The following is a 27,103-nucleotide window of genomic DNA, read 5'->3' as shown; positions in this document are numbered from 1 at the left end:
AGCGAATCTTGTGCGTTTCCCCCTGCGCATCAGTGTGAACCTAGGGTTAAATGCATGTTTTTCCATGATTGCTACATGATTCTGTCGCAAAAAATTGTGGCAAAATTACACCGAGTTTGGGGTGCCATTAAGAATCATAGCTCCCAAGCGCACGTTGTGCATTTTTATGTGATTTCAAATAGCCTAATATGAATGGGCCCTAATGCTCACACTATCTGTGCTTACCTTTTTTGTATGCGCCATATTCACACCACAACTCTGGTGCAATTTAAAGTGCAATGCAGTGTGGAAAAATGGAGCATTTCTACAATTTTACTGCAGCATACTGGATGGCACCACATGTCAACACAAAGCAGTGTAAAGGTTAAAAAAGTTAAAAGAAACAAGTAAGCATGTGTGGTGCACTGACATGCGCATTGCAACGCTCCCTATTGGAACCAATGCTGGCACTAGCCTGCTTTGTAAAAGCTGCATTTTACTGTTCAGGCTAGTGCAAAGCTAGCCTAACTGGTGAACATTTATTTGCTAAAGCAATACTTTTTTTTTCTTTTTTTCATCCTTTTTTTTTTACATCTCCATAATGCTGATCTCTTGCTGCCTCTTGCACCCACTTCCTGTCTATATGCATGCACTCCAGTAGCAACTGCATATTATTGTTCAGGATGGGCTTCCTGTTGATGAACATCTGCAGTGGGTAACATGTCCACTGAAATCCCAGAGCTATTGAGCAACAGATAGAAAGAGTTGTCACCCCATAAAAAAAAGCACTTGAACAAGGACCGACATGGGAGGATCACCCGGATTTATTTCGTGAATTCTGTGGATTTTGGATTTCAGTTGGTTTTGTGGGTTTTTTATTTGTTTGGGTTTTTTTTTTTTTTTTGTTTCTTTGTTTTTTTGTTTTGTTTGTTTGTTTTTGTTGTTTTTTTTTGTTTGTTTTTTATTGGAGTTTATTTTTAATATTTACAAAATAGAATCTATGTCATGTAAGAAAAAAATACTAAGTTGTATACAGGCCCCTGTAAAAGTCCTATTATGTTCCAGTCTCTTTCTCCATATTGCTGTGGGAATGCTGGTACCCTGATATAATTGCCGCATTGGTTCCATACAAATGACCATAGCATAATAACCTTTGCCATGGCATTAACATGTTGAACCTTTTATCATATTTTAGTGCCTGGGTTTAGATCTCCATTCATTTCTGTGGAACTATAAGTCCCAGCTACGACCTGTAGTTCCTCACTTTTCCAGCAGGTGGGAAGCCACCACTGCACACCTCTGTACTTGCAGATGTCTCATCATAACATGTCCTCACTTGTTTTTAAAGGGTCTCCCCATCACGCATGGCAAGACCAAGACCACCCAGAAAATTGGATTTTAACACTGCCCGTACTTGTTACAATTAAATCCATTAGGGGCTCTGATAATTCCCCCAGCTGCTAATTGTGTACTAATCTTGTAATTTGCCCTACACGATTGTGCTCTATGGGATGACTGAATAAGGCGGTGCCCAGAGCAGTGGCGATGTACAAACTGCTTTATCCCTTAGCAACCTAGAATATGATATTGCAGCATCTTAATCTGCATCACCCTGTGTAGTGGATGGATGCAATCAAGCGATGTAGATGTAATTAATCAATGCAAATATAAAAATGGGGATGCAAGTCACGATATAAATAAGCGTCTTGCAACAACATATACCATGGCTTTTTAAATAAAAATCCAGCTGAATTGAAGGAGGAGTGAGAACCCAATTCTGTTGTGCCAGTGGCATCCTTGATGTGTGAACTAAATTGGCATACAATAAGGGCCATCTTTTTATAATAACCCTCTTGGAATGAAAGTGATTGTTATAGTTGTCCAGCGGCCAGCCTTCATTTCAATGTGAATGGGGAAGAAACTGTAGTGTATGGGTTCTCAAGCTCTCAGCGGGGTGGAGATAGCCGAGTCACACTCAGGAGCTCACAATAGGACAGTCGTGTGGACTGAAGGTGGCCAGCACTGGACTCAACATGTGTATTTGGCTTGGGTGGGATAAAATTTCGTCTGGCTGCCCAGCTTCACCTGTTAAAAGCCAAGCTTCCTCCATCTGCATTTGTATGTAGCTTAATGGACTGCCTGATGGACTGCTACAAAACTGCTTTGATTTGCAAAAAAACCCAACTTGTATTCTCCACCAGTTGCTAGGTTTGGAGGTGGGGATTTCATCATTGCTGAGATGGGAGGACATATCTTCTCTTAGATTGCCCTACCTACAAAGATTAGATGATGCAAAAGATGACCCACAAGCATTGGAAAAAGTCATCAATGTCTACAATACTCTATAATATATGCTGTGTTCTATAGTAGGCAATGATAGAGCAGCTTTGATATAGTCTACAGACAGAAGTTTGAGGGTGTTAATAATTGATATATCTCTCTATATATACAGAGATATATCATTAGCTTATATACAGTAATATATAGTAGGCAATGGTGGAGGAGCCTATAACGTCGGATGGCAATAGATATTGAATATACATGTCTATGATATTATTGGGGGGGGGGGTGGCTAACACTGGTGGACAGAGAATGTGGTGCAGCTGTGCATAGTAACCAATCAGCTTCTAACTTCACCTTGTTCAATTAGACTTTGCAAATAAAACCTAGAAGCCGATTGGTTACTATGCACAGCCGCACCAGATTCTATGTGCACCAGTTTTATAACCCCCCCCCCCTCTTATTTGTCCATAGTAGACAATGATGGAGGAGTTTTTCTATAGTCTACAGACAGAAGCTTGAGGGTCTTAAATATTGATATATCTCTCTATATATAGAGAGATATATCATTAGCTTATATACAGTAATACATAGTAGGCAATGGTGGAGGAGCCTATAACGTCGGGGATGGCAATAGTTATTGAATATACATGTCTATGAAATTATGGGGGGGATTTGCTAACACTGGTGCACAGAGAATCTGGTGCAGCTGTGCATAGTAACCAATCAGCTTCTAACTTCACCTTGTTCAATTAGACTTTGCAAATAAAACCTAGAAGCTGATTGGTTACTGTGCACAGCAGCACCAGATTCTATGTGCACAAGTTTTAATAAATTCCTCCCTTATTTGACCATAGTAGGCAATGGTGGAGGAGTTTTTATATAGTCTAAAGCTAGAAAATTGGGGGTGTTAATAATTTCTGAATATAATATGTCTATGGCATTATTTTATATCCAGTAGTCCATAGCAGACAATGATAGAGGAGCTTTTCTATAGTTAAAGCTAAAGATGTGGGGGTGTTTAAAATATAAGAATATATTATGCCTATGGCATTATTTTACACACAATACTGTAGACCATGATAAAGGAGCTTGCTAAAACTAGAAATTCGGGGGGAGGGGGTGTTAAAACTATTGTGCAGTTTAATAGCAATCTGTCAATGTGTGAATTTATATATACTAGTAGCAATTTTATCTAGGGGTCTTTATATTAATAGTTTCACCCCAAGATTCACAAATCTTTTCACACCAACTTCATCCACCTATCTAAATGAAATTTATGGGGAAATAGGCGAATCGAGGCTGAAAACACTGATAAATAGACCAAACAACAAATAGACTAAACTAAGGTAACACATTGGGGTTGATTTTCTAAAGACATAAGTTGTTCAATTTGCAAGGGCATTCTCCCTTACATTAAATAATGTGTTCAAAATTCCCTTTGCAGTGATACCCAATTAATAAGGAACATAACAAATAGTATTTTGATTGCATATAACTGCAAGTCAGGGGAGCTTCTCTTTATTCACTAAGCTAAGAGAAAATTCCCATGTAAAGTGAATAGGCTAGTTTTAGTGTATACAATTTGTCCAGATAAATGCGTTAATTGGAGGCTGCCCTACAGACCAGTGACTTTTTTCTATGGTGTGGTGGTCAGTGGTCAGACCAGTGACTTTAATCAGCCCATATAAGAGAAATGATTAGCTGTAAGCACAGCACTTGTTGTAATGTGATTTTCTCAGATTTGGACTAGATAACATCCTCCTATCTAATGTTTTAGGATAAGGATTTCAGCCCAGTAGCCCAGTATAGGAGTGGAGCCCTGATGTATAGACTGCCCCCACCCAGATCCATAGCAGTGTTCATGGCAAGGGATCTTATAGGTTAAAAGACATGGTGTTTTTATTCTAGGCGTGTTTATTGTTGGTTTTCTAAATAATAAAAGAAGCCCTAATCCAATTAATCAGTCTCCCAGTTTACATACTCCACGGCCATCCCAATACACAAAGCACCGAGCCTGCAGTACACATCTCCTGCTTATGTCTGGCATCCAAGCACTCCAAGAATCCCCCTCCTGTCCTTCACAAACCTGACACATCCTTTACACATTTTCATAAACATGATTAAAAATTGCCAAATTTTCCTAGAGGAAATCAGATACATAATCGCTAATGAATGGCACAGATCAGCTGCAAACACTATTACAATGTGTTTTGTTATATTTCCAACAGATTAAGAAGAAGGGGGCAATTAAATCCTCTATGATAGGTGTGAGGTGCTTATATATACAAGCTGGCACATCATCATTGCATTGCCACTGTGCAGATGGGATGTGGAAGGGCAAGCTTTGCCAGGATGGGGCTTGTACCTCCACAAAAGCTTCAGATAAGCAAACTTGACATACTGAGGCTTGTAGTTCCACCACAGCTGCAGATGTGCAAGTTTCCCTGGATGGACTTTGTAGTTCCAAAGAAGCTGCGGCTGTGTAAGCTTGACATGCTCAGGCTTGCAATTCCACATCAACTGCAGATAAGCAAGCTTGTCATGCTGGGACTTGTAGTTTTACAAGAGCTGCAGATAAGCAAGCTTGCCATGCTGGGGCTTTTAGTTCCACCAGAGCTGCAGACAAGCAAGCTTGCCATGCTGGAGCTTTTAGTTCCAACAGAGCTGCAGATAAGCAAGCTTGCCATGCTGGGGCTATTAGTTCCACCAGAGCTGCAGACAAGCAAGCTTGCCATGCTGGAGCTTTTAGTTCCACCAGAGCTGCAGATAAGCAAGCTTGCCATGCTGGAGCTTTTAGTTCCACCAGAGCTGCAGACAAGCATGCTTGCCATGCTGAGGTTTGAAGTTTCACAACAGCTGCAGATAAGCTTGCCATACTGGATATTGTAGTTCTTCGACAACTGCAGATAAGCAAGCTTGCCACGCTGGAGCTTTTAGTTCCACCACAGCTGGAGATAAGCATGCTTGCCATGCTGAGGCTTGCAGTTCCACAACAGCTGCAGATAAGCTTGCCATGCTGGATATTGTAGTTCATTAACAGCTGCAGATAAGCAAGCTTGCCACGCTGGAGCTTGTAGATCCACAGCAGCTGCAGATAGGCAAACTTGCTATACTAGGGTTTGTAGTTCCACAAAAACTGTTGATAAGCAAGCTTGTCATGCTGGGGCTTGTAGTTCCACAGCAGCTGCAGATAAGCAAGCTTAACATACTGGGGTATGTCGTTCCACAAAAGCTGCTAATAAGCAAGCTTGTTTGGGGCTTGTAGTTCCACAGCAGCTGCTGAGGCTTGTAGTTCCACAACAGCTGCATTAAGCTTTCTCCTCAGAAAGGAATGATCTGAAAAACTTGATAATAAATCAGAGCTGATGTGTCTTTTATTTATTGTAAAAAATGTAATGAAAGAATCAGAGATTATGTGTTTATGATGTGTCTATAATCAGAGAGAGCTGGGGCTATATATGTATATTTTCCAGCCTACCTATGCATAATCACAATTCAATACAGGGCATCTTTCTAGTATTGTCTATGTGCACTTGCTGCTTATTTCATTCCAGGAGCTGCAAAGGGTAATTGGCAGAGTTGAATGACTTACATAATTTATGTGTATTACTGAGGGCATCCTGTAAGGTTAGAGATATAAGGGGCTGGTTTTTCCTGGGACCATCCTCCCACAATTAAGCCAGGATAGATGAAAAGGGAGTTTGACATTGGAGAGCTCAGGACAAGAGGAGGGACTGCTGGCAATCAGTACACTTAGTGCTCAATGAGACACCAGCCAATATACACACACACACACACACACACCCTCTCACACATATACACAGTCACTGAGCTATCAGGAGGTCCCCCAATCACAGCCAGGTTACATTGGCTACTAACTAGAGTGTGATCAGCACTCAACAAATCCTTTCATCATCATTCATCACACTGCAGAGGGCTGCCCTGCAACGTCATTTTCACAGAAGGGGAGAAAAAAAAATCATGATCCTCCCAAGAAGCTTCTTTTCTTAACTTATCCTGAGTTTGCTTCAGTTTTCTGGAGGAGGCTGAACCTGACAGTCCTGCTTCTTGCATCTACTTGGGACTTGGCCATCTGCAGCCACCCTTGAGAAGACTTGGACAATTGCACCTCCTCTGGACTCATTGGAAGCCACCTCCGACGTCGGGCTCTTCTGTCTGGGCACCAAGCAGCTACTTCTTTGGAAGGAGGATCGCTCTGATTTTTTTTTTATTTTATCCCAGGCTCTTGTTTGCGAAGCAGTCAAGGATCCTGTTTAGAGGGAGCTTTGTGTTTGGGGGGCGATCTGCCTTGGTCTAGCCCTCCGTCTAGGCTCTCCTGCTCTCCGGTATCCTGGACAGGGAGATGGGAGGGGGACTGTGCCTGAGCTCCTAGGACTAAGAAGCTCTGCACCTTCTCCCAGCCAAGGACTTTCCCCAGCCAGCCTGCCAGACACACAGCAAGCCTCCCAGGGACTATCCTCCTTACTACACAGCCTCACCATGAGCTACATGACATCCATGCTTGGATATATGTGAGTACATTCAACTTTTACCATCCCCTTTCCTATCTCCTGACTACACAGCACCCCTCTAAATCCTCCTGTCTTTCTATTTTTTTTTCTCCAGGTTGATGCACTTGTTTGTCATCTGCTTACAAGCTCAGGTAAGGATCAAACTTTTGTTACCTTTAATTTTATTACACTGTATTCTACTTTATAAATATATTAAAACTCTGCATTCTTTCAGAAAAAAACACATTGATACATAGTAGCTGCAGAGTGTTACAATATTACTTTTTTTTCTGATAAGATTCTAAACTCCTATACCTCAAGGTCAAGGCAATGGATCTAAAAGGTTTTAGTTGATTTTTCTACTATATTAATAAAATTATATTTAATAAAGAATATAGGCTATCAAGGTGATAGATCTAATATACATGTTAGTTTATTTTTGACCAATATAATAAAACAAAACATAGGAGTTGGTTATCAACTCAGTAGATCCATTATATATTTTAGTTTATTTGTGACCAATAATAATAAAAATACATTTTGGGGAAACAGTTGGTTATCAACTCAGTAGATCTAATATACATATTTCTGCTCATTATTTTTAAATAAAAAATGTACTTAGTAAATAATGTGGACTAGGTGGGAGATCTCATATATATTTTAGGCTGACCATACATTGCACAATTTTCTTATTCAATTCCTTTAGATTTACCTTCAACTATGTAGTGCAGGGGTCTGCCTGATTGCATACAAATTGAAAGTGTTTAGGTTTGACCTCATGTTATTATATTCTAAAAGAAAATTGAATACTGTAGTTCATTTTAAAGTTATTTTTAATAAAAATGCATTCTGTAAAGAATGTGAACTATCAAGGGGGGGGGGGGGGGGTCTAATATCTGTTTTAGGCTGGTCATACATTATACCTATCTCTTATTCAATTTCCTTTAGATTTACCTTCAACTATGTAGTGCAAGGGCCTGCCTGATTGCATACAAATTGAAAGTGTTTTAAGGTTTGACCTCATATAATATGAGGTCAAACCTTAAAACACTTTTAATTTGTATGCAACATTTTAGTAAATCTAAAGGAATTATACAAGAAAACTGTATACTGCATGGTCAGCCTTAGTTCATTTTTAACCTATTTTTAATAAAAATGTATTCTGTAAAGAATGTAGGCTATCTATAATAGACAACCGATATTGTAATGCTTGTAATCAAACATAAAGCAGGTGTTACAGTTTATAATAAAGATTTAGGCAAATCATTGCAATATCAGATGGGGTTGTACCAGCCTTATGGTTACCAGTCTATATCACCACAGGCTGCAATGTTCAGATCTGGCAGCAGAGTCTAAACATATTGGCCCACATACACATGTAAAAAGGGAAGGGGCACTTAAGGGAATAGGAAGCTTCACTAGACTCAGGACACAGTGAAAAAAAAAAAAAAGAATTCTATTGACTTTGTGAGGTATGGGCTGTTCAGAAGCAGAATCTCTGATTTGATATGGGGATTTTAGTAAGAGCTCCCTTGTCACCCATAGAAGGAGAGAGGAATCTCCCTCACATTTGTTGAATATACATCTTTATAAATGTCAAAGACAAGAGCAATTCTGCTTGTGTCCAATGGAGCTCTGTATAGCCAAAGGGAGTATAAATCTCAGCAAGAAGGGTTTGCTTTGCAATCTGCCAAATTTGTCACACCGGTAAATGTGGTTTCCGCACATTATGGTGTAACATCGCAGCTGCATTGATGTTCAAACATGTGTGTGTGTGTGTGTATATATATATATATATATATATATATATATATATATATATATATATTTATATAAAATATGAAATATGTGTGTATTTTATGTATGTGTATCAGTGTAGTAGTTTTCTATTGCATTAGATACTATATACAATCTACTTTATCATGTAATTATATAGTACAGACAGACTGAGATGTATTTATACCATAGGCCTCTGTTTTATTACTGTGCTACAAAATTTGTAACTTACCAAATGCCTATTTAAATGCCAAACTCTCTGTTTTTATATAGAGTTCCAGAATTTGGCAATGCGACTTTATTAAAGATGGGCATAGTTTATGAGCATATATACCAGACACTTACTCGTAGTCTTTGAGCTACTTGTAAGATATTCTTATTGTTGTGATCTTGTGTTAATGCCCTTGAAGTATGCCAGCAACACCTTAAAGCGTGTTTGGGCTTCATCTAGATGTACTAAGCAGTATAAATATAATAGCTTGTTTTATGTATTTCCTAAAGGTAACTGTTCAGTCCCCACCTAATTTTACACAGCATGTGAGGGAGCAAAGCCTGGTGACCGACCAGCTGAGCAGAAGGCTTATCAGGACCTACCAGCTATACAGCCGGACAAGCGGGAAACACGTACAAGTGCTGGACAACAAGAAAATCAATGCAATGGCCGAAGATGGGGATCCACATGGTAAGCATACTTTTTTTTTTTTGTTTGGCCTGGGGATTGGGGGAATGTATATGACAAATTGTTTGTGGGACAAGATACTACAGTTCATGTACCAATGAGTTGAATAATGCTAACTGGCAATTTTTTAGGCCTGTAAAGTACACCCATTGATATGGAATACAATGCAGATTCACCTTTGTTTATTTTTCCTGTTTCGGTCAGTAAATCAGGTACAAAATATATTATATTTTATTTTCCCTTTAATTTCCCTTTAATTTATTTTCCCTTTAATTTCGGGGACCTTGAAGCAAATAGGATTACACAGGCCTAGAGCAAAGCTCAGTTGGTAATTTATTTGTGTAGCAGATAAGACATATCCAAGACTTGATACCGCTCTTGTTGTAGCTTCTATTGCCATTACTGTTTCTTATTTTGAGTTTGGCGTGCTTGGTGGTTTTTAGGTTGTTTTATATTCTAAGTTGCTTATTTTAATAATAGACAGTTTGCATTACAAAGAAACGTCAACAATTCAAAAGACCAATAGGAAATGAACATATATAGGAAGGAAATGTATTTCGTTAATTTAAAGGCCAGCATTGCACAGGCCTTTACAGAATACATCAGACCATTCACCGCCTGTGCATAGAGATTCTTAGAATTATATATTGCTGTCAGAGTCCTGAAGATCCGTACACATTAGGTCTATTGGCTTGCACCCAGACTGGCCATATCTGTGTGGTTTTTGGAGGTGGGATGAGTTTATCGCATATGACATTCTATACAGATGCAGTAAGACCATACAGATTTCATGTAGACGGTGGGAACGTTATCAGGGACTCCAGTGCTGCAAGGCCACAATCTTACCCACTGACCCAAACACAAATAATATTATATGTGTCCTCTATAATTTAATAACAACATATAGTTGGACAACATGTGATTGAAAAAGAGATTACTCTTTTTTGTCCTCATGAGTCAGTACTCCATAAAGCTTGCACTCTAAATTTGGCACCTGAAATATGAGACCGCATAACCTGCAGAGTCATACCAGTTCTGATCAAATGACTTAAAGACTGAGGCTCCACGTTATGCTGCAAATGGATAAATGAGCTATGCTTTTGTTTGAGTTGCTTTGTATAGATAAATAGATCTTCATTATGTCTTTTCGATTAATGAAAGATTTGAAGATACTAATCCTAATTTCATAGAGTGCGATCAGTCTATAATGCTGTAACCGATAGCAACCAATCAGAAGTCATCTAGTCCCGTTTGGAATTCAACAGAGTGAGTTTTTTTGGTTGCTATGGGATATTGCAATTAGCATATCACTTAATAACAAATAGGGGCAAATAATAACAATAAGGGCAAATAATAACAATTAGGATCAGCTTTAGGCTTTTACTGATTTCCTTGTTTAACATGTTTGAACTAGTGGACAAAAAGATCATATATAACCATAGACGGAATAGTTGTACATGTAGCACGTCTGATGCATCAAGTCATTTTCATAAAGTCCGCCTTTGTCCAGTTTCATTTTATAATATGTTAAAATCACCCAGTGTGCAGCCATATTGAATTTTTTTTTGAGCACTTGATTTTTTGAAGTATTCTGCTGTGGCTTCAGAGATTTTAACAAAATGCACCCAATCACTGTTTTTCCACTGGTGATTACTCTGCAATCGTAGAATGAATTAAAAAAAAATGTTTCCTTGGCTTAAGCCTGCTCTGCAACACTGTACTCGCCAGTTTGTCTTTCAACTGCTAAAAAAAATCTTGCATTAACTCACAAAGACAGCAGGAAAGTGAAAACAATGTTCTTCACAGCTGCTTTCTTGTATGTTGTTGCTAATGCAGGCATAGGCCTTAGTGACAGTGGTACTCAAAGCCCAGGCCTGTTCAGGTGGGAAGAGTCAAAGAATCAGCTGTTATTTTAAGAAGTCCATTTTTAGCAATCCATGTCGTAAATTAAACGGTCAATTAAATTCCAAACTTTGAAGTAGGACTCGCTTGTTTCCTATGGTTTTGTTCTGCGGAAATCTCCTGATACTAGCAATTCAAACAAGGGATTCGCACTTCTAAATTTCCCCTACATTTGAAATTCTGTAACCTATGAAGCTAAAGCTTAATATTGAATAAGGCATAGGGATTCAATGATTACAGCATAGCCCTAAAACACACTTTGGCTGCTAATGTAGGAAACTGTGGATTTTTTTTATGTTTTCCAAAATTATTACCAAAAGGGAAAAAAAGGTGTTCTGTAAAATAAGTTTAGTATTAGTGGACATAGACAGCCTGGTATAGAGGGAGTATGTCTACATACAGTTACACAGCAACAAAAACATAATTTAGATCACAACAGAACATTACCATTAAAGAGAGTTCAAGGCAGGGAATGCAAAAAAAAAAAGAAAAAGCATAAACACACACACACACATAAAATATATATATATATATATATATATATATATATATATATATTATTATGTTATGACGGTTAGGAAGTATGATATAAAACAGAAAAAGAACAAGCTTTTTCTCAGATGTAAGGGTTTAAGAAAGTTGTAGTCTGTAAACGCTAAAAAGACGTTCAAGATCGTTCTATATGAATCTCCAGAGAGACCCCTAATGTCTGGAAGAGCCATTAAAACTCTTCTTACTTTCACCTTTTTCAACATTTCCTGAATACTTTCTCCTCTTCTCAGTGCAGTTTTGGGATCAGATGTGTCTCACTGCATTTTTTCTGCATCAACGTAGCTACTTTCCTTCAAAGTTTCAGCTTGAAACATAATTTTACTGGGATAAAGCTGTCACTAGAGCAAAAGAATAGAAATGAAAATGCTAAGCTTTCCAAAAATACATCTCCAAAAATCTCATGACCCCTTTTAAAAAAAAAAAAAAAAAAAAAAAGAAAAGAAATCAGAGAGGGAAGAACGTTCATTTTGCAATCAGCATAGATACAGATTAAAAGCATGTTTGGTAGAATTAAAGTAATCACAACTTGAAGAGTTTGTCTGTAATCCTGAAAAAATGGGATAAAGTTACAAAAAAGATATTACATGGATTTGAAATATATAGTATATATTTACCTTTATACCAGATAGCTAGATAGGCAGATAGATATATAGCATACTAAAGGAGAGGTTTGTACACGGTCTAATGTTTTAATAAAGTTTTTCTAAAAGATTATTTTCTTTTTTTTTACATTGTCTTGTGCTTGATTCAGCTGCCCAATCAGATTCTGGAAAATTAAAAAAAAAAATCCCCTAAATCCGATTGGTTATTTAAATAGAACAACAGCGAATGTTAAAATTACACCTTCAGTAAAACTGCTCTTTCACTCATTTTAAAGATGTAGTTTCCTGTATTTTTGGACTGATGGCATTGTAATTTTTTACCTTGTCAGTAAAACAACAATGTACAAGACAGACACTGAAATCAATCAATATCCTTTAAGCCTTTTACTGGATTTCAGATTGACTTTCCTTCATACGTCAAACTAAAAAAAAATCAACAAGGTATCAGTCCATTTTCACTGCTAAGGAATTAAAAAATTTTGATACATGGGTCTGTTCTGTGCCATATGTAAAATTTTGGTTCTTGGCAATATGTAGGGTATAGATAGGCATATCGCTGTATCAAGGGGTTTTAAAAATAATACATTTAGAAGTATTGTTTATCATGACAACAAATCAGATTCTTCCTCATTTGTTCAACCCTGGCCAATAGACATGATAGCTGAAATGTAATTGTGTCCTATAGGCCATATTTAGCTTTCTTTTATAGAAAATTCCATACAAGCTAAAGTTCTGCTACTTATACTATTTGATATAGGATGGAGACAGGAATCTATATCTAGTTTTCCATGCACTGTGTGGGTAGATGGCTAATCTAATGAGCAGTTTCACGATGCAATTACATTTACATTTTAGAGGAAAATTGTACGCGTTCCTAGAACAAAATGCAAGAATATGATTGCATAAAAAGACAGCAGCACAAAATATTAATAATCCTTTGCTGTGCCGTAATAACTTGTGCAGTTGTCTCTCATTGTTCAATAGTCAATATTTAAGCAGACAAAGCAGTATCATGTTAAGTTTAAATGTGGATGTGTGGGTGTTTTTTTTTTGTTTTTTTTTTCTTCCTTTTTTTTTTTTTTTTTTTTTTAAGCTTCATTGACCCAAAATTTGCATAGTTAGTCTGAACAACGATCAATGCCTCTGTTAAAAAAACAGAAAGTAAATCAATATGACTCAACGCACAAGGGTGAAACAAATTAAAGGGCATTTGCTATCCTCTGGGTCTCGGCTGTGTGTTAGCGCACAGAGTAAAATAATTCCAAATATAACCTGGAAAATGGGCCCATTTCTGCAGGTTGCCAAAAATATGGAAACTGATGGGTTACACAGAACTATCTACTTTGAAGAAACTCAACCTTTGTTAAAGCAACAGACTCATTTATTGGCCAGGATATAGATGTAGAGGGGGGCATGTCCTAAGATTGATTGGCATGGTGTTTATTGTCTGCCTTGGTTAAACATGACATGTTAGATTCTGAGTTTTGCCTGCCTGTGTAATAAATCATTATTAGATTATGACTCTATAATATTTGTTCATACTGACAATACTAAAAGGTATTATTTTTAAGAACAGTTTTTGAGTACAAGCTTAGGGATCTTAATGTATTTTCATGCTAAGCCAGATATCCCCAGACAAAACCCACATGAAACCCAAGAGAACAAACCCAGAATGCAATCTAGCTGCCATGCTGTCCTGTGTTTAACAGCTTATTCACATTTATGCACATCAGGAAAATGCATGTAAATTCCTGTCCTGGACCAGAAACAAAGCAGTTAAGACATCACCATTGGACCTGAAAGGTCTTCCCAACATCCCCATGCTTGGGTGCTAAGATGCCAGTGGTGGGTGTTCTCCAATGATTTGTTATCCACAAGCTAAAACCATGTTTTAAAAGCTATAGGTAATTTTCGGCATGAAATTTGAACAAAGCTATATCACATGCACATTAGTAGGCTCACTCCAATGCCTCGGTCAGTCATTGTTTATACAACAGTTTTAGTAGCATTTGCCTTCCAAAAAATTCCCCCCAAAAAAGTCCAGGGATAAATGTTAAAAATGTATATGCTCCTGTGTGAGAAGTCTATATCTACTGCCTACTGTTGTCTACACTTACCTATTGTCTACATTATGCTTGCGTGGAATTTCTCTGTATATCTAGTTCTCCATGACAGCATGTGAAGTTTGAATTAATATTATAATACAGGATTTAAATAGCAACGGTAGTTTGTGCAACACCTTACAATAAAGAGTCAATACAACTCAAGACAAGTTTTTGGAAGGTCCTGCTCATGAGAGCTTACGGTCAGCAAGGGAGGGTCATGCTATATAAAAAGGTGTTAACTGTAGGGGGATAAATTGCTGAAGAAAGTAAAAGCTCAGTTGATCTGTAGACGTGGGATAGGCTTTCCTGAAGAAATTTGTTTTCAGGAATTTCCTAAAGATGGACAGAGTAGGAGGTAACCAGAGAAATTAAGGTAGAGAGTTCCAAAGAATGGAGAGGCTCTGTAGAAGTCCTAGGGGCGAGCATGGGAGGTGGTGACGAGCAAGCTAGAAGGCAAGAGGTCTTAAGTAGGGTGAAGAGGACTGTTTGGGTGATGACATTGAGACAAAGTTAATGATGTATCTCTGGGAAGGATTGTGGATGGCTTTGTATGTTATTGTTAGTATTTAGAATTTTATTTGTTGGAGGGGCATAAGCCAGTGGAGGAATTGGCAGAGAGCAGTAGTGAACACTGAGCGATTGTTAAGGTGGATGAGTCTGGCAGCAGTATTCATGATAGACTGAAGCGGGGATAGCCTGTGCAAAAGTAGGCCAACGAGGAGGGAGTTGCAGGGGAGAGATAAAGCAGTGAATTAGTAGATTGGTGGTGTCATTGGTTATGAAAGGGTATATATATTGGAAATGTTACAGAGGTGACGGTGGCATGATTTGAACAGTGATTGGCTGTGGGGATAAAAGAAGAAGCCAGAGTCCAGGATTGCCCCCTGGCACATGTCTGATGAATGGGTTCCTGCATGGCTCCGAAAAACATTGCTATCTTTTGCTGTTATGTGATCAATCAATAAAGAGTTGGACCCTTTTATGGAGTTCCCTGGTATGCTGGGGACATATTTTATACCTTGCCATTAGGGAAGGGACAGATAGTTGTATTATTAATGGAAAAGTCAAGGGAAGGAGCAGTGTGGAGGAAATATTATGCTCAGATTTGGAAAGATTCAGTCTTAGAAAGTAGTGTGACATCCATACTGATATGTCAGTTAGTAAATTACTGATGCGCAAGGAGACTGAAGGGGTGACTTGAGGAATAGAGAGATAGATTTGGGTGACATCAGCATAAAGATGCTATTGGAAGCCATGGGGAGTTATCACCTGACAGAGGGAGGAGGAGTAGATAGAGAATAGAAGGGGATTTCTAATTATCTAATGGCCAAAGTGGCCAGTCTAGCAGCCTGCATGGGAATAAGCAAATAAGCTTGATGACAAACATTATTTACAAATGTGATTACTTAACTTACCTGCCTTATAATAGCTACAGAGCTGCAAATGTATCTGTGGGCTGACTCTAGAAGGCCACTGAACAAAAATTAGAAGCTGATTTTTTTTACATTTGTGGATGAATATAGAATATTATAAAGATGGTTAAGAGGGAAGTTTGAGAGCCTCAAAACAGAGCAAATGACTGCACAGCAAAGTGTCAGTTATCTAATTTTCTATACAGCTGTGAGCAATTTGTACATGTATAACTAGATTTTATTGGCAGCTTATTCGCATGTAACTTTTTCTGTTTGCATTTAGTGCTCTTCTAAGCAAAGACTGTATTTTGCTGAGTAGACTTCCCAGGCTGAAAATGGAATATTACAACACTGTCCTTTTTTTGTCTCTGCAGCCAAGCTGATTGTGGAAACAGACACGTTTGGAAGCAAAGTCCGCATTAAAGGTGCCGAGACGGGTTATTATATCTGCATGAACAAGAAAGGAAAGCTGGTTGGCAAGGTGTGTTGGATTCTAGAGCATGACAAAATGTTGTCCTATGCCCACTGAGATGGAAGGTCTGTCAATGAGTTTAGGCATAAAGAGAAGCCATTGGGGCGAATATTGCAGTCAAGAGGCACAGAGAAGGTGCTGATTAAAAAAGAAGGGGGGGTGCGAATTCACGGTAAAAACAATTTTTGATCAAAAGGCGCAGGAGAAGTGGGAAAGGAACAGAGTAACAAAGACGAGATAAAAGAGTCAAAAAGAAGAAAAGCTGAAAGGGGAAAAAAGGGGGTGTTTCAAATTCCATATATCTTATTTAACAAATAGCCAAATTGCTTTGCTATTATGTACAATTACATGCTACAAGTATTTGGAATGTTAAGACACAAAGTTCAGACTGCCTCATCACTAAGCCCTGAAATCTTTACATTAGTCATGGTTGTTCTTTAACACCCAGAAACTGCTCTGAGGGGTCCTTTTAAAAACTTCACTTTCAAGCCATTATTGGCTCTAAAGATGTCTGCGTTCAATAAGGATTTTCATTCCTCGTATTCACTATTACGGGGTGGGGGTGAGGGGGACCCGAGCTGATCAAAGTTAATACGCCCACTGCCTGTGCATACCTGCTTTTGAAATGTTTTTTCCCAACCTTTATCCACTTCAGTAATTGACAATGACTTCCTGGTGGTTACAGTGTTACACTGCTGCATAACAACCTGTATAGAATGATGCATCCCACTTTTTTTTCCTCTTGAATCAAAGATTTTGGAACTGCATGTTCTAGTTATTTTAAGTTAGTTCATTTATGGGTCATTGAAAAAACAAAAGTAACATTGCTTGTGTTAGCCCATAGCAACCAATCGATTTTAGCCTATTTTAGAGGAACCAGTGGCAAAGTGTAGAAGCTAGTTGATTTGAGAAGCAATATTTCATTGGTCTATCCAGCAGTTTTAAGCAGGCTTATAAAAAATACAATCAGAACTCATTTTAGAGTGATCAGAGATAAAAGATGATACCTCTTTGGTTGATGTGGCATTTTAGTTTTTTGGGATTTTTTTAAAGCTTGACTATTTTTTGCTTAAAATACTTTTGTTTAATATGGCCAAAAGAAACCTAATTTTTTCCTGACCTGATTGGTTGTTATACCAATTAATTGATAGTATATTAATAATAAACACTGACATTACCAGAAAAGATTGCCTAGTTTTTTAGAATACTGTACATTAACTATTTTTCCATAACATACAAATGGGTGGCAGTATATCAATAATACTCAAAGTGTATACATTCAACAGACATGCTGAAGTAATCAGATTTTGAAAATTTGGCGTTGGCCTGCTTGGTAAAAGATTCCACTATGAGAATAACTTAATTTACAAATGAACCTGAACCATAGAGGAAATGTTCATGAATCCAAAATGGCAAGTCCAAATAAAAACTGCACATTAGTTTAAGCATTGATCTTCTCAATCAATTGCCGTGATCTAATTCCAGTCTCTGAATCCTATGTTAGATCAGTCAGGCATAGCAAGTGGCATGTTTAATTAGAGGATACATTATATATAACATAAATTTAAACAAATTGTGTAATCCAACTATGACCATTCCAAGAACAGAAAAATAAGGTCCATTTGGGATACAGGATTTTTCTTTGGCAAAACTGTGTGAGTTTCATTAGTTTGTTTGCTCTTTTCAAAAATATTTTTTAATTCATATTGCAGACAAATGGAAGAGGAAAAGACTGTGTCTTCACAGAAATTGTCTTGGAAAACAACTACACAGCATTACAAAATGCCAAGTATGAAGGATGGTACATGGCGTTTACCCGTAGAGGACGCCCAAGAAAAGGATCCAAGACAAGGCAACACCAACGAGAGGTTCACTTTATGAAAAGGTTACCTAAGGGTCACCACACCACTGAGCCTCATAAACGTTTTGAATTTATTAATTACCCTTTTAATCGGAGGAGTAAAAGGACTCGATACTCAAGCTCTCGGTAGGAACTGGATAATGGTCCACTCCTCGGACTTTGAACAGACTACTCTATTCTAATATAAGATTTTAAAAAAGACATATGGACTAGTGGTTTATATATAAATATACATATATATTTTTTGTTTTTACAGAAGATGATTTATTTTTTTATTCTGATGGGACTTTTTTTTAAGAAAAACAAAAAACAAACTTATTAACTTGCTAAAAGTGCGCTCTTCATATAGATCTTAGACCTTTTTTTAATATCTAGAAAAAGAATAATGTAGTGAAGAACGAACCTGGGACCAAAAGTGCTACTTAACTGATCAAAACACTTAACCAAAAACAAGACAAACAAGACAGGTGCAAGAGGACTGAAGAAGGAGCCGAACCTTCTATTTTTATTGTTTTATTTTTTGTGACATCCATTAATGGAGCAATTGATTTTTTTTTTTTTTTTTTATCACATATGCTTTTAATTATTTTTAAGAGCTGCTTTTTCACCTATTCAGTTTCCTTAGTGGGAATACAATTAAATTACCTGGCTCAAGCAGGTTTCATGACAAGCAAAATATTTTTTTATACCAACGAGGACAAATCTTGTTTTTGTTTGACACAAAAAATACAAAATCTTAAGACTTGCAACTGCATGGTGGTAAAAAAAATTAAAAATGCATCCCAGTGGTAGATATCAGTTGTAAAAAGATAGTGATAATAATTATTCTTTTTTTATTATTATTTTGGAAAACACTGTACAAATGTCAGTTGTCTGGCAAGACTTTTATCCTTTTTTTAAGGATGTTTGTAAATATTAATATTAATGATGGAAATATTTATTTAAATGTGTATTAAAATTTGTACTAGTATCATGTGGCTACATCTTTCCTTTTGTGAATGATTATTAATCATAAAACAATTCATATAATGCAGTCTATTTGAGTCCCCCAAAATCATATTTATGAACAAGAATAATATATATGTATCTTGTCTGTCTATCTATCTATCTATCTATCTATCTATCTATCTATCTATCTATCTATCTATCTATCTATCTATCTGTCTGTCTGTCTGTCTGTCTGTCTATCTGTCTATCTGTCTATCTGTCTATCTGTCTATCTTATTATCATTCCAATCCCATGGTCAGCAAGAATAGTACTTTCAGATATGTTTATATAAGGCTCACAAGGTGATGAAAGTGTCATGTCAAGTGAAAATGTCCAGTCAAAACTTTTTTTTTTCAATTTTGAATTCAGATGGGAAGGAGTAGAATCCCTGTCATGTTTTACTGCTATCCTGGTCTCTTTAAAGAGATAAAAACTTTATAAGGCCTGTAGCTTTCTTCTACCCTACCAAAGAAAAGCATTCTTATTTCTGTCGATGTTGCTGTTGGAGATTTGGTTCAAGTCTTGTTGGATGAAACCATTGCAATCTGGATGGTAAGAGAAGGGAAATTTATTTAATGGCGCTCTGGATATCAGTAAAAACCTAACAGTGTTTGCTCTTTTCTCACAATATAATAAACTGAATTAAATGTATACACTTAAAGCTTTAGGAGTTAGTCTATGCTAACTGTAGGCAAAAGGAGATTATACGAAGGTCAGCTCCTTCTCCAATAGTTCATCCACCAAATAGTGGGACTACTACATTTGTAGTCAAGACTGACCATATAGCTATGACTTTACCTTAATTACTAACTTAATATATAGCTATATATACAATGTATATATAGACACCATATGACAAATAGTTACATTTTAGGGATCAAAAATTAGTGGTCGTTGGTGTAAAATGAGAAACCCGCGCAACGCTGGCTGGTGAGAAGTTTATATTTGGTTGCTTTCTGAGCATCCTAGAATAGCATTGGAAATTTCAGCCTGATTTATTGGCCTGTATGTCAGTTATTTTAGCATACACTAACATGACGTGATTGTCTAATTCTGTTAGTCTGCCACTGCAGAATTACAGTCACAACATATATTCTGAATATTGTGTACTACTTAACACTACCCTTACGTGGGAGGTGGCTTGAATACATTTTTTAGAATATAAAGCATTTAAAGTGTATAATAATTAGATGTCTATTTATAAATATTTTCACACAACATTCACCCAGAATTTACACATTTTCATATTGAATCAAGTTAAAATGTGTAAATCTTGAGTGAAGGTTGTTTAGGTCTTGTGTAAGAAAATGTAAAACTAAAACAAAATACAGAGCCATGACTATTATTATTTTTACACACTGTTGTATTTCCACAAATCTTATTTTCAAATATATCATACATTTTTGGAATTCACAGTTTCAAATACAATAATTTGGTGCAAATGTTTTTACCAAGCAAATTTTCTTTATGAAACGTTTACATGCACGTTTGTTATGGGAATTTCTCTTCCAATGTATTATTTCTTGTTGTTTTGAAAGGAATAGCATTTTCACACAAAAATAGACACCATGGTTTTCATTTTAGAGGGATGAAAGATACTTTTTGTTTTCATTTTATTATTTTATTCATTTTATTTTGAGCATGTGTTTCAAAAATGGACCAAGATGGAGCTAATATTAATATGTAAAGTGTTTAGGGAACATATAGACATTTTGTGATTCCATTACTGACCAACTATAATGTTTTCACAGTGGACATTTTATTTTCAAGCTTTATTGATGTTTTGGTATCCTCGTTTGCAGTGAGGGACATCCTCAAATACACAGTTTATGGAATTCACTACCTGGCATCTTCTTGCATACAGATGGTTTACAATGGGATAGTCTTTCTAAGAAATGTACACAGGTCACATTTATACCTCAGGGGTTATCTTAAGGCTACATCCTGATGTCCACACTCCAATTCTGACTCCTTAGTGCTAGTAATATTGACAGTGGTAGGGGATCTTAACTGTAGTGGTTCCAGTTTATGAGCTTGGCTTTATCAAGAAAGGCAAGTGTCCAAGGTTGTTGTTCATTACAAAACTATCAATTTACATTTTTTTTATCACATTTTAATTGTTGCTTATGCTCTTTAAGGTTGGTGACATCAGTGACAATAGTTGAGGCCTGAGGATCATTGGTGACTAAATGGTGAGACCCGGGGGGTCATCTTTGACAAATACTTGAGGCCTTGGTGAAGCAAGTTCAACAATCACTGCTTTACTGAATGACAGATCACTCCTAGAAGTGCTTTGTTGAATATGGCTTGAGGGGGCATAGAGTGCTACAATGGGCCTTGCAACTAGTAACATTGAATATGGCATGTTATCTTCTGGTTATCGTGTGATATTTGGGCACGTGCCAATGACATTTCCTTTTGATGGAGTGCTACATCATTTCTATTATTGCTCAGTTTTTCATTCACAAAAATTGTGTAAAAAATGTAAATAATAGTGAGATATGGAACTGCAATTTTAAGCAAAAATATTTTCACATATAATGTACGGGAGAGGAACATTTTGTAGTTGTCACAAGAGCAAGAGGTGAGGGAAAATCCTGTTACTGTGACAACTGTCTATGATAAAAATAAATTACCTCTAGAGAAGCTTATCTGATTTCCAATTGTGTCTCTCCATCCTTTCCATACTTTAAAGGTAAAAAATAAATTCAGGCTTTACATACGTACATACATACCTACATTAAAAAATGCACCTCAAGCCCTTACTGGTTAGCCAAGTTTTAACCAAAATTCAATTCTGAAGCTTGGTCCTGTGGCTGTGTTTTTTTTTGGAAGTGTAAAGCTCTCAAAATAATCGTCTAAAGGCTAATAGGAATTACTGTATACCTGTGACATCACAAAGGGTAGAGTGTGATGTCACTGGGAAAATATCCTAAATGTAAACAAGAAATAATGAAGGCAAACAGTGTGAGATAAGACAAGCTCAAACTTTTAACTGGCATATAGCCTGTCCAAGAGGGTAACGTAAGATTATCTATTGCATTTATCCACCTGCGTGAACTATATACCGTATATACTCGAGTATAAGTCAAATTTTTCAGCCCTTTTTTTTGGGCTTATACGCGAGTCGCCGCCGTCTGTCTGCATGATCAGCGTGTTATGCAGGCAGATGGCGGCCCGCGTGTGATAATTCGTTCAGGAGGCTATTCCAGCTTTCAAAAGCCGTGCCTCCTGCTCGTCTGTGATAGGCTGAACAGCTGTCAGTGTACAGCCTATCACGGACATTCTCTCTTCCTCGTCCGTGGTATGAGAATGAGAGAATGTCCATGATAGGCAGAACACTCAGCAGTCAGCGGTCAGCCTATCACAGACGAGGAGGAGGTGCGGCTTTTGAACAGTGGAATGGCCGCCGAAGTGTATTATCACACGCTGCACAGGACACAGGTAGGCTGCACAGGGACACAGGACACATGCACAGGACACAGGACACATGTACATGACACAGGACACAGGGACACATACACATGTACAGGACACAGGGACACATACACATGTACAGGACACATACACATGTACAGGACACAGGACACAGGACACATGCACATGTACAGGACACATGCACAGGATAAAGGGAGGCATGCAGCTGCAGATGGGCATGCATTTCTCACCCTCGTCTTATACTCGGGTCAATAAGTTTTTTCCAGTTTTTTGTGGTAAATTAGGGGCCTCGACTTATACTCGGATCAACTTATACTCAAGTATATACGGTAGGTAATTAATGTTTTGTTTCATTTATGTAGATTCAGCCCTCTATTTATTTTGGGATCCATTGTCACTATAAATGAATTGAAGGGAAATCCAAATAATAGCATTGTCACCAGAACAGGAGCTGAGGTTAAATCTTCCTGTCATGGTTATGCAATAGAGTTTCTCTGTCAGCTTACTTGTCTCCATGTGTTTTTCTCTAAAGACCAGCTGCCTCTCACCTGACTGGTTTTATAACCTCTCCTCTAAGCATGGCCCCACCCCAGGCCCTATCAGGGAACCCTATATTAACCTGTGCACTGCAAGCCAGCAGTGCTGATCAACCATTGTGTGTTAGCCTCTGTGTGTACTTGCTGTGTTTCCTATGTCTGATTCCTGTTACCGATTTTGCCCTGTTCTCGACTCTCCCTGTCTGCTTGTTACCCTGACCTTTGGCATGTTATGTTTATCCTTATCTGCTAGTCGCCCTGACCTTTGGCTTACCCCTTACTTCCCTGTCGTTCCAGCCTGCTGCCTCCTTCCTCTTCTCCTGTAGTCTACGGTGAGCGTGAGCTGTGAGACCCTGGGGGCCGCGACCTGGAGCCAGACTGCAGCACAGTCCATCCTCACCACTAGAGGCTCTGGTGAACACCCGCTGGCTCTTAGCCTCCGCGCCCTGGGTAATCTATGCTCTAGCTCCCATTGGGATCCATGTTAGTTATCCTGTAGACCTGCTTCCTGAACCTTCCAGGGTTTAATCCGCAGCAGTCAGTCCTAGGGTCCAATACCTTAGCGGTGCACTTCCGACTCCTACAGAGTGCATCTGTCACCTGGTCCCAGGTGACCTGACACTTCCAAAGGGGACAGGTCTCGGTGACAGGTCTCTAATAGGAGAATCTCCCTCACTTTGTAGAGATTTTCTCTCACATTCTGTTGTGTCTTCAGGACAAGAAGTGAAGGGAAATCCCCCTCCAACAGGACACAGACAGGAAAAAATAAACTGACAGTGCTTTTAAACTTTCCTTAAAGGGGTTGTAAACCCTCATTTTTTTTAAAATAACAAATATATCATACTTACCTCCACTGTGCAGTTCGTTTTGCACAGAGTGGCCCCAATCCTCATCTTCTGGAGTGCCCCAACGGCGCTCGTGGCTCCTCCCTGCATCAGTAAACCACCTAGGAGAAGCATTCTCCCTGGGGTTTACCGTGCAGGCACGCTCCCGAGTCCAGCACTTGTGTCCATAGAGCCAGAATGCTAGACTCACCTCCGGCGCCCGCGTCATTGGATTTGATTGACAACAGCGAGAGCCAATGGCTGTGCCGCTATCAATCTATCCAATCAAGAGCCAAGAACCCTGAGTATAGAGGTAGAGCGTATCTCCGCCGTGGGAACGAATGGGCTGAGGTGAGTAAAACTGGGGGGAGGGCTGGGCTGGGGGGCTGCTCAGTGACAGAAGTTTTTTCACCTAGAATGCAGTAAGATGAAAAAACACAAGGGTTTACAACCGCTTTAATTTACCGAAAACTTAAAAAATATAGTCTTATTATGCACTCAAATATCTTGATGTAAAGGCACCTTTACTCCAGCAACCCAGTAATGATTTAAGTAATTATAATTACATTAAAAATACAAGCTAAATAAACAAAATTATAGTTCTATTTAATCTCTGAGCTATGCAAAGTTCAAGGCATATTTGAAAAGTATAAGGGCCTTGTACACAGTGGCTGCATGTTGGAATATGCAATAAAAAAAATCAAGCACATTTTGCCAATAAAGTATGAAGATTTTTATGAAAAAGATTTAAATAGCATACAAAGATTAATGTGACACTTTTTTTTTGGTGCACACATTAAACGTAAGGCTGAGCCGATTGTGGCATGGATGTGTGCCAAATAATGATCGAGAGGAAAACACACAACCTTAATGTAAGGAACAGAACTCATTACCCAGCCTCTGAGCGTATATTTATATTTGGAGAGTGCAGTATAACCCTAGATCATTTTTCATTTTCTTCCTTTTATTGGAAATAAACCTTAATGTGTAAGATTCTTGACGGAGGAGCACAGGTGCTATTTAGAATGTATTTTACTGATATGGTACATTTTTTTTAATTTTCTTTATTAACTGTTCTTTAAAACTAGAAGGGATTGAAACGCCTCAGAATTCTGAACAGAGAACAAATCGAGTCTGACACAATCTGGTACCTATTTAAGTCTGTCCAATTGGCTGCAGACCAATCTCAGTTGTTTATTAAAGGTACGCTGTAGTCAAAGGCTAGATGTTAGCTTGAAAAATATATACAGAGCCTGCATGCTAGGGCTTTTGTTTTTCAACCTGACCACTCTTTACTTAAAGTCACCTGCTTTCCAGGAATCTAAGGTCCTCAGAAAACTAAATCCAGAACTTTGGATTCCTCAGATCAGGAGTTCCCAATTTCCCTCATCCAAATTTTTTGACAGTCTTGTAACACATGAACTTGGATATCATGAAATACATTACTGAAGTTGCTGCTACCACCCAACTACAGTCTACTAGACGTTTCAAGGCTCATGAGTGGCCCTGAATGCACACAGTTTGTATTCAGGGCAGCCCATCCATCCCTGTACATATGCAACCGCTCAGATGTGCGGTTATATATGTACAGATGTGTCATCTGTCAGGCTGGCATTGATTTGTACAGGCTGCTGGCTGAGGTTTTATGCAAATGCCTGTGACTTCTGGGCATGCTCCCAGATGGTAGATAAGAAGGGAAAAAAAAAAGGGAAGCGCTCCCCTAATGTAAAACCTCCTTTTATTTTGAACCAAATGGCCATTACCAATGGCCAAAACCTATGGCCATTACTCCATACTCATACTCTTATGCCCCGTACACAAGAGTGGAATTTCCGTCAAAAAAAGTGTTCAGATATTCCGACCGTGTGTATGCTCCATCCAACTTTTTCTGTCTGAATTTCCGCCAGCAAAAGATTGAGAGCTGGTTCTCTATTTTTCCGACGGAAAAAGTTCTTGACGGAAATTCCATTTGTCTGTATGAAATTCCGACGCGCAAAAAACCACGCATGCTCGGAAACAATTCGACGCATGCTCGAAAGCATTGAACTTCATTTTCTTGGCTCGTCGTAGTGTTGTACATCACCGGGTTCTTGACGGTCAAAAGTTCAGAGAACTTTTGTGTGACCGTGTGTATGCAAGGCAAGCTTGAGCGGAATTCCGTCAGAAAAACCATCCAAGATTTTTCCGACGGAAATTCCGCTCGTGTGTACGGGGCATAAGACCTCTCTTATGCTGCCTTCGACACAGTTGACCACCTGCTCCTCCTCAGCAAACTACACTCCCTTGGCCTCTGTGATTCTGCTTTATACTGGTTCTCCTCCTACCTAACTCAGCGCACTTTCAGTGTCACTTACAACTCCATCTCCTCCGATCCTCTTCCTCTCTCTGTTGGGGTACCCCAAGGCTCTGTCCTTGGGCCTCTCCTATTCTCGCTCTATACCTCTTCCCTGGGCCAGTTGAAAACCTCCCATGGCTTCCAATACAACCTCTACGCCGATGACACCCAGATCTATCTCTCCACTCCTCAACTCACCCCTCGATCTCCTCACGGATCTCAAACTTACTGAATGACATATCGTATGGATGTCACACCACTTTCTCAAGCTCAATCTTTCTAAAACTGAGCATGTAATATTTCCGCCTTCCCGGTCCCCCCCATGACATTACCATTAAGATCAACAGCACAACCATTGGTCCATCCACACATGACAGGGTGCTGGGTGTAATCCTTGACTCTGATCTCTCCTTCAGCCCCCACATCCAATCACTGGCTAAATCCTGCCACCTTAACTTCCGCAACATCTCCAGAGTTTGACCCTTCCTAACTAATGACAACACAAAGCAACTTATTCACTCCTTGATTATTTCCCGCCTTGACTACTGCAACTGTCTCCATAATGGTCTACCCTTACGAAGGCTACCCCCCTTCAGTCTATTATGAATGCTGCTGCTAGATTAATACACCTCACTAATCGATCCGTGACTGCTGCCCCTCTCTGTCAATCCCTTCACTGGTTTCCCCTACCCCACCATATAAAATTCAAAATGCTAACATACAAGGCCATCTACAACATTGCCCCCAGCTACATCACCAACCTCATCTGCAGATATTGCCCAAATCATCCCCTCCGCTTCTCCCAGGACCTTCTGCTCTCTAGCTTCCTTGTTACCTCCTCTCATGCT

General features: G+C 38.5%; 1 protein-coding gene across 2 annotated transcripts; it reads left to right on the top strand.

Annotated features, from left to right (window-relative positions):
* The first annotated feature begins 5,986 nt into the window (after positions 1-5,986).
* FGF8 (fibroblast growth factor 8) lies at positions 5,987-19,072 on the top strand. 2 transcript variants are annotated; one of them, XM_073596187.1, is made up of 5 exons: positions 5,987-6,794; positions 6,889-6,925; positions 9,084-9,231; positions 16,176-16,282; positions 17,986-19,072. In XM_073596187.1, exons 1-5 carry the CDS (start codon positions 6,763-6,765, stop codon positions 18,262-18,264), a joined length of 603 nt encoding a protein of 200 aa, XP_073452288.1. In that variant the 5' UTR covers positions 5,987-6,762; the 3' UTR covers positions 18,265-19,072. The 2 variants fall into 2 exon arrangements, with proteins under 2 accessions (XP_073452288.1, XP_073452287.1); XM_073596186.1 differs by having other exon boundaries at positions 9,051-9,231.
* Positions 19,073-27,103: the final 8,031 nt, after the last annotated feature.

Source organism: Aquarana catesbeiana, linkage group LG08, assembly GCF_042186555.1.
Source record: "Aquarana catesbeiana isolate 2022-GZ linkage group LG08, ASM4218655v1, whole genome shotgun sequence".
In the NCBI taxonomy this organism is placed as follows: domain Eukaryota; kingdom Metazoa; phylum Chordata; class Amphibia; order Anura; family Ranidae; genus Aquarana; species Aquarana catesbeiana.
This window is presented reverse-complemented; position numbering and strand designations above follow the sequence as displayed.